The sequence below is a fragment of the Salvelinus sp. IW2-2015 genome, linkage group LG28 (assembly GCF_002910315.2).
Source record: "Salvelinus sp. IW2-2015 linkage group LG28, ASM291031v2, whole genome shotgun sequence".
Lineage (NCBI taxonomy): Eukaryota > Metazoa > Chordata > Actinopteri > Salmoniformes > Salmonidae > Salvelinus > Salvelinus sp. IW2-2015.
Window position 1 is genome coordinate 4,540,385 of NC_036868.1, and position 8,762 is coordinate 4,549,146.

The 8,762-nt window shown below is 41.6% G+C and overlaps 1 protein-coding gene and 1 pseudogene across 4 annotated transcripts in view; both read left to right on the forward strand.

Annotated features, from left to right (window-relative positions):
- Window positions 1-276: 276 nt before the first annotated feature.
- On the forward strand, window positions 277-3,101 carry LOC139023195 (uncharacterized; annotated as a pseudogene).
- Window positions 3,102-4,300: 1,199 nt separating this feature from the next.
- Window positions 4,301-8,762, forward strand: part of rnf8 (ring finger protein 8, E3 ubiquitin protein ligase) — a 26,580-nt gene continuing 22,118 nt past the window's right edge. For all 4 annotated transcript variants that reach the window (XM_023974234.3, XM_023974233.2, XM_023974235.3 and 1 more), the window contains exon 1: window positions 4,301-4,521. In XM_023974234.3, coding sequence (XP_023830002.1) covers window positions 4,396-4,521 — 126 coding nt within the window. In that variant the 5' untranslated portion in view covers window positions 4,301-4,395. The remainder of the gene's footprint in view (window positions 4,522-8,762) is intronic.

The following is an 8,762-nucleotide window of genomic DNA, read 5'->3' on the forward strand; positions in this document are numbered from 1 at the left end:
CCCAAGGACTGTAGGCACTTGTTCTCCATGGCCGAGTGAGTAAGACATTTAAGCGTGTTAACCCTAGCAAGGCTCTGAGGATGCAGCATCTCTAGCCGCATCCTCAGGGCATGCYCAGAATAGATGGCTGGAGTGTTTACAGACATATTCAATCTCTCCTTATCCCAGTCTGCAGTCTCCACTTGCTTCAAGATGTCCACCATTGTTCCTGTACCCAAGAAAGCAAAGTTAACTGAAATAAATTACTATCGCCCCGTAGCACTCACTTCTGTCATCATGAATGGCTTTGAGAGGCAAGCTCAGGATCATAGCACCTCCACCTTACATGACACCCTAGATCCACTTCAATTTGCATACCGCCCCAATAGATCCACAGACGATGCACTACACGCTGCCCTATCCCATCTGGACAAAAGGAATACCTATGTAAGAATGCTGTTCATTGACTATAGCTCAGCCTTCAACACCATAGTACCCTCCAAGCTTATCATTAAGCTTGGGGCCCTGGGTCTGAACCCCACCCTATGCAACTGGGTCCTGGACTTCCTGAGGGGCCGCCCCCAGTTGGTGAAGGTAGGAAACAAAACCTCCACTACGCTGATCCTCAACACAGGGGCCCCACAAGGGTGCGTGCTCAGCCCCTTCCTGTACTCCCTGTTAACCCATGACAGCYTGGCCACGCACGCCTCCAACGCAATCATCAAGTTTGCAGATGACACAACAGTAGTAGGCCTGATTACCAACAATGACGAGACAGCCTACAGGGAGCAGGTGAGGGACCTGGCGGAGTGGTGCCAGGAAAATAACCTCTCCCTCAACGTCAACAAAACCAAGGAGTTGATCGTGAACTTCAGGAGACAGCAGAGGGAGCACAACACTATCCACATCAACGGGACTGAGYTGGAGAAGGTGAAAAGCTTCAAGTTCTTCTTAGTACACACCACTGACAATCTGAAAAGGTCCACCCACACAGACAGTGTGGTGAAGAAGGCGCAACAGCACCTCTTCAACCTCAGAAGGCTGAAGAAATTCAGCTTGGCCCCTAAGACCCTCACAAACTTTTACAGATGCACAATTGAGAGCATCCTGTTGGGCTGTATCACTGCCTGGTACGATAACTGCACCGCCTGCCACCGCAGGGCTCTCAGGGCTCACACTGCCTGCCCTCCAGGACACCTACAGCACCCGATGTCACAGGAACGCCAAAAAGATCATCAAGGACATCAACCACCCGAGCCACGGCCTGTTCACCCTGCTATCATCCAGAAGGCGAAGTCCGTACAMGGGCATCAAAGCTGGGACCGAGAGACTGAAAAACAGCTTCTATCTCAAGGCCATCACTAGCCGGCTACCACCCGGTTACTCAACCATGCACCTTAGAGGCTGCTGCCCTATGTACATAGCCATGGAATCATTGGTCACTTTAATAATGGAACACTAGTCACTTTAATAATGTTTTCATACTGCTTTAATGGGTTCTGGACTTGATGGGCCGCCCCCAGGTGGTGAAGGTAATAATTACTAATTTCATACATTCAGACCCAATGACTTTTRCCACATTTTGTTATGTTACAGCCTTATTCTAAAAAAGAATTTTTTTTTTTTTTTTATCCTCAGCTATCTACACACATTACCCCATAATGACAAAGTGAAAACAGGTTTTTAGATTTTTAAAAAATGTAATTAAAATAAAAAGCAGAAATAACTTATTTATATAAGTATTCAGACCCTTTGCTATGAGACTCGAAATTCAGCTCAAGTGCATCCTGTGTCCATTGATCATCCTTGAGATGTTTCTGCAACTTGATTGGAGTCCACCTGTGAGAAATTAAATTGATTGTACATGATTTGGAAAGGCACACACCTGTCTATATACGGTCCCACAGTTGACAGTGCTCGTAGAGCTCCAAGACATGATTGTGTCGAGGRACAGATCTGGGGAAGGGTACCAAAACATTTCTGCAGCACTGAAGATCCTCAAGAACACAGTGGCCTCCATCATTCTTAAATGGAAGAAGTTTAGAACCACCAAGACTCTACTTGGAGCTGGCCGCCCTGCCAAACMGAGAAATCATGGGGGAAGGGCCTTGGCCAGGGAGGTGACCAAGAACCCAATGGTCACTCTGACAGAGCTCTAGAGTTCCTATGTGAAGATGGGAGAAGCTTCCATAAGGACAACCATCTCTGCCACTCTCCACCAATCAAGCCTTAATGGTAGAGTGAACAGACGGAAGCCACTCCTCAGTAAAAGGCACATGACAGCCCTGTTGGWGTTTGCCAAAAGTCACCTAAAGACTCTCAGATTCTCTGGTCTGATGAAACCAAGTTTGAACTCTTTAGCCTAAATGCCAAGCGTCACYTCTGGAGGAAACCTGGCACCATTCCTACGGTGAAGCATGGTGGTGGCASCATCATGCTGTGGGGATGTTTTACAGTGGCAGGGACCGGGAGACCAGTCGGAATCGAGGAAAATATGAACGGAGCAAAGTACAGAGAGATCCTTGATGAAAACTTGCTCCAGGTCCCTCAGGATCTCAGACTGAGGCAAAGGTTCACCTTCCAACAGGACAACGACCCTAAGCACACAGCCAAGACAACATAGGAGTGGCTTTGGGACAAGTCTTTGAATGTCCTTGAGTGGCCCAGCCAGAGCCCGGATTTGAACCCGATCGAACATCTCTGGAGATGTAACGGATGTGAAATGGCTAGCTAGTTAGCGGGTACGCGCTACTAGCGTTTCAATCAGTTACGTCACTTGCTCTGAAACCTAGAAGTAGTGTTGCACCTTGCTCTGCAAGAGCCGCGGCCTTTGTGGAGCGATGGGTAACGACGCTTCGTGGGTGACTGTTGTTGATGTGTGCAGAGGGTCCCTGGTTCGAGCCCGGGTATGGGCGAGGGGACGGACTAAAGTTATACTGTTACAGAGAGACCTGAAAACAGCTGTGCAGCAACACTTCCCATCCAACCTGGCAGAGCTTGAGAGGATCTGCAGAGAAGAATGGGAGAAACTCCCCAAATACAGGTGTGCCAAGTTTGTTGCGTTATACCAAAGAAGACTCGATGCTGTAATCGCTGCCAAAGGTGCTTCAACAAAGTACTGAGTAAAGGGTGTGAATACTTATGTAAATGTGATATTTCATGTTTGTTTTTTTATATATAAATTAGCAACAATTTCTAAAAAACTGTTTTTGCTTCGTCATTATGGTGTATTGTGTGTAGATTGTAGAAACAACTATTGAATCCATTTTAGAATAAGGCTGTAACATAACAAAATGTGGAAAAAGTCAATGGGTCTGAATACTTTCCAAAGGCACTGTATATACTGTATTTTACTCAATGCCTCTCTGACATTGCTCATCCTAATATTTATATATTATATATATATATATTTTTTTTACTTTTTGATTTGTGTGTATTGTTGTGAGTTGTTAGATACTACTGCACTGTTGAAGCTAGGAACACAAGCATTTCCTTACACCCGCGATAACATCTGCTAAATATTTGTATGTGACCAATAAAATTGGATTTGATTTTAAATGCACACAAGACAAGTGGAGAAAAAAAGACATGGAAAACGCAATTGAATAATTATAATTACAAGTGTTAAGACTGTTCCGGGTAAAACAATGTTAACCTTTCCTTAGAAAATAGACGGGCCTCGAGTGTCAACGCGGTCAAAAGTGTCATGTTCACTTCGAAAGTAAAAGTATATTTTTCTCGTGTTTACGTGAAGCAATGGTCGTTCGCGTTTCATTTGATTTGGCTTACAGGGGCAATGTTGCTATACAATTAATTGGCAGATGTGTTACCTTTGACTTTTTAGGCCAATTGTTGCTAAATAGGTTTGATAATGTCAATGTGGATTTGATTGGATAGTAGCCGGGAGCTTGAGGTGTCTGATACTTGTGAGATTTGTTTATGCCATACATGCACTTTCAGAATTGTTTGACGAGCTACTCATAGGTGGGCTGCGAGCTCGCGATCGACTTGTTGGAGCCCTTTTCCAGAACAATCAATGGTCCAGACATGAAGAAAAAGGTTGGTCGTCACTAGTTACCACAGCCACAAAGTTATAAACCCCGCCCATTTCTTAAATGTATCTTCTTAAAATGTAATATTAAACCTAACACTTAAATTAACCGCACTTTTAACCTTATGCATAACCCTAACCTTAAATTGAGACKGAAAAGCAAATGTTTGTTTTAATTAAGTTTTACGATGTTGACTTTGTGGCTTGGGTAAGTAGTGGAAACCCAACAAGTTTTGGAGTGAGGCATTGTGGGACTTTTTTTATATAAGTCACGTGATTTATTTTCCTCTGAAGACCCTGTCACCCCCTAAGAAGGGAAAACGAAACATATTTTGCTCAGCTATCTGGCTGTAATATGTTGTAAAATGGACCAAATAGAAAGCTCAAATTTCTCTACAGCTGAGGAAGATGAATCTGCGAAGAAATTAGTATGGTGTTTGACACGAGTCGGGAAAGATTTGGACTGGCTCCGCTTGTTCGAGAATACAGAGGTACAGTAGCTAACGATAGTTAGCCGTTAGTAAATGTAGCTGCGAATCAAACATACATGTATGTACATTTTAAGTAGTTAGCCGTTTGTTGCTGAAGTTGAACCTCAACCTACTGGCTAGCTAGCTACCTAGAGTGTTAGCTAAATTCCTCTTGAATGCGAAATGGTAGTCAAGGGCTGAGACCTGTTCAGTATGCAAAGCCCTCTGTCACTCAAACTTATTCCAGCATCTGCCAGCTGGAAATACTATATTTGCCAATSGGTGTGTACAGTGTAGGCTACCCTCTGAAGCATAGGTTACTGTAGCCTAGTACTGACAACGTTACTAGTTTAATTCATAAATTACACGTGCACACATTCGACACTTCCACACTCATCACATACGCTGCATTTCCCCTGACACCCAATTGTCTATCCTGTTACTGTTTATTGTCTATCCTGTAACGTTACCTCAATTTCCTCGTACACCTGCACATTGACTTGGTAACTTACTGGTATCCCATGTATATAGCCAAGCTATCATTGCTCATTGTGTATTTGATCCTCGTGTTACTATACATGTTTTTTCTGTATTGTTATATTGCGCTGTTGAAGGGCCCGTAATTAAGCATTTCACTGTTAGTATACACCTGTTTACGAAACATGTTACAATTATATTGGATGTTTAGAAAATTACTTTTTCAATGCTAGTAAAGGGTACTATAGTTATCACGTTTCACATTGGATTTACTAACTACAAAACGGTAAGACGTGTTTGTTATTCAAGTGCTGCTCTGCACCACAAGTTTAACGTTTGGCAAGTCCAACATTAAACCAACTCGGGAGTTCAAAGTTCCTCCATAAAAGCCGCTCCTCCGTAGGATATAATTATGTAACGTTAGACATGTCATAAACGCCTACACTTCATGACAAGCTTCCTCCATCTCCATGTTTGTCTTTCATAATGATTAAACCATGCTGTTCCGGGAGGCAAATATACAATTGGCTCTTAACAGTGGTAAAAATACTTTCAAGTACTAAAGTATTTTGGGGGGATATATGTACCTTTACTATTTATATTTTTGACTACTTTTATTTCTTCATTCCTGAAGAGAAAATTATGTACTTTTCACTCCATACCATTTCCCTGACCCAATAGTACTCGTTACATTTTGAATGCTTAGCAGGATAGAAAATGGTCCAATTTGCACACTTATGGAGAACATCCCTGTCATTCGCTTGTCACACTACTGCCTTGATCTGGCGGACTCACTAAACACAAATTCATTGTTTTTTAAATTACAACCCTTACATACAATTACATGTCACCAGTGGTGATTTTAGCATGTAAATCTTGGGTGAGCAAAAAATAATTTTAGATTCATGCCAGCAGTGGTGACCCGTCGTTCAAGGCAGGTGGGGCTCTGCTATGTTTTTTCCCCAAATGCAGTAAAAGAGGCTGAATGAACTAGTTCACTCCTAGACAAGGCTTCGCTGATAGCCGGGTGTGTATTTGTGAATTTTTATTATGATCCTCATTAGCTAATTACTTTACAAACATTTAACAAATAGACAATTATCTATTTCCTGTCCAGTCATATTGTTTCTCGCATTAGAACTTAATTGTTTCTTTCTTGAAGGTGGCTTTACTTTCTGCCTGAGAAATATGGATTGGTAAAGAGCAARATTCAGCTATGGCTCTATATAAAACTGTAAAGGAGATTTGTCCTTGGGTTYTCTTAGATCGGGTATTCCCAAACGTGCAATGCCTGTCGTGGGTATGCCAAATAAAAATGACATTCACTTTCTTTTTTACTTCACATTTTCAAACGGTCCATTTATATTTTCCAACGGAGCTATACATTTGAGTGAGGATTTTTTTCTTACCTGTGTATCAATGTTTCACTGCCAGAAATTAAATGAAACCTTCTAGAGTTCAGCGAAATAACAACACAATGTCAATTACAGGTAGTCTAATCAAATAATTAACATTCAATCTAATTAACCGTTACTCTCTCACGGGAATTCTATTTACTGTCCATATGTAGCCAAATGTAGCTGCTGCTCATGTTGGTATCTGTACTGATGGTGCAAAAGCCATAACAGGGAGACGTAGTAGAGTGGTAACATGCGTGCAAACAGTTGCTCCCGACGCCACTTGGGTACACTGCAGCATCCACCGAGAGGCTCTTTCTGCCAAGGGAATGTCTGACAGCTTGAAAGATGTTTTGGACACTACAGTGAAAATGGGTAACATTGTTAAAGCAAGGCCCCTGAACTCGTATATTTTCTGCACTATGCAATGATATGGACAGCGACCATATAACGCTTTTACAACATACAGAAGTGCGCTGGTCATCAAGGGTATTGACTGACCATTGACTGACCATTTTCACTTGTCTGACCGCTTGCATGATAATGAGTTTCTCATACGACTGGCCTATCTGGGTGATGTTTTTTCTCGCCTGAACGATCTGAATCTAGGATTACAGGGACTCCCAACTATTTTCAAGAAGAAGCACCTGAGTGAGTTGGGTGCGCAATTACGCAGGTACTTTCCCGAAACGAATTACACAAACAACCGGATTCGTTATCCCTTTCATGCCCTGCCTCCAGTCCACTTACCGATATCTGAACAAGAGAGCCTCATCGAAATTGCAACAAGCTGTTCTGTGAAAATTGAATTTAACCGAAGGCACTGCCAGATTTCTGGATTGGGCTGCGCTCAGAGTATCCTGCCTTGGAAAATCGGCTGTTAAGACACTGATACCCCTTGCAACCACAACCTATGTGAGAGTGGATTCTCAGCCCTCACTAGCATGACAACTAAAATAAGCAGGCACAGACTGTGTATGGAAAATGATTTAAGACTGACTCTCCAGTTATGTGCATCCTTTCACCACACCCTTCTCATTAACCTGTGGTGAGTTATTCACAATTTTCCATGAACAAATAAAGTTTATAAATGTAAGATGGCTAAATATAGAGAAATTATTGATTATATTTACCCTTGGTCCTTAAGAGTTCTTTGTCACTTCCCACGAGCTGGGTTGTGACATAAGAATGAGTTTTATGTTTAATAAATGTATTGTGTGTTTGTGGCAGGCTTACAATGGCAAAAAAAAACATTTGAGTGCGCTGACCCTGGTGCAGGAGGAGTACGCAGCTGGAATTTGAATGTTTGAAGGGGTACGGACTATAAAAAGTTTGGAGAACCACTGTCTTAAGTGCCCTGAATTACCTGTCTGGTTTGTTTGGTTATGCATGTCACTAGTATGTACTAACTGGCCTGAAAAAAAACTGTTTAAAAAGAAAATCAGAAGACTGGATAGTAAATTGTTTTTCAATGTGAAGCCATGAGAGATTCTGGTGCATTTGGATAATATTCATACCAGTAGAGCTAATCTGGCAGCCCTGTTTTGGAGATTTTAATATCTTTCATTACTGCAGATGACCATATAACTGGACAGTCAGTACTCTAAGTGTGATAGACCAGGGATTGAATTACCTGATTGAGTGCTATATGTTACGTACTCAATTTTTTTTTTTTGTAACAGCAATTCCCTTACCCATCTTAATAATATTATCTATGTGTTCTGACCATGATAAAGCTGAGTCCGACATGACGCCTAGTATTTTTTTCTTTTTTCACTTGCTCTACATGATATCTATTCATCGACAAATTCAATTGGGTTTCATCAGCAAAGCATATCTTGAACCAAATACAATACATTTAGTTTTAGAAATGTTCAACACCTATTTGTTCATATCAGTTCTTAGTTCACTACTCAGTACATCTTTAGCTCATTACGTTCTGATGCTGCGCTATACTTGTAGTCATCAGCATACATTACCACTCTTGCTTTGTTCATTACTGAAGGTAATATTAGTAAGCTAGAGAAGAGAAGTGGCCTAGGCAGCCTCCTTGAGAAACACTACAGTGTATATCTTTACTGTTTGAAAATCTACCAATTTTAAGAACATGTTTTGCCTTCTCTTGGATAGATGCTTTCCGTCCAGGATAGAGCTGTAGACTTAAAACCATAACATTTGAGTTTACCTAGTAACAGTTAGTGATCAATTACCATGAAAAGCAGCACTGAAATCAAATAACACTGCAACCCACTAACTTCCTGTCATCCATACTCTAACCAGTCATCTGTCATTTGTTTTAAGGCCGTACTTATAGAATTCCCTTTGTATGCGTGCTGAAACCTGTTGTCAGACCATTACTTGAGAAATAATCCTTGATTTTTACAGATA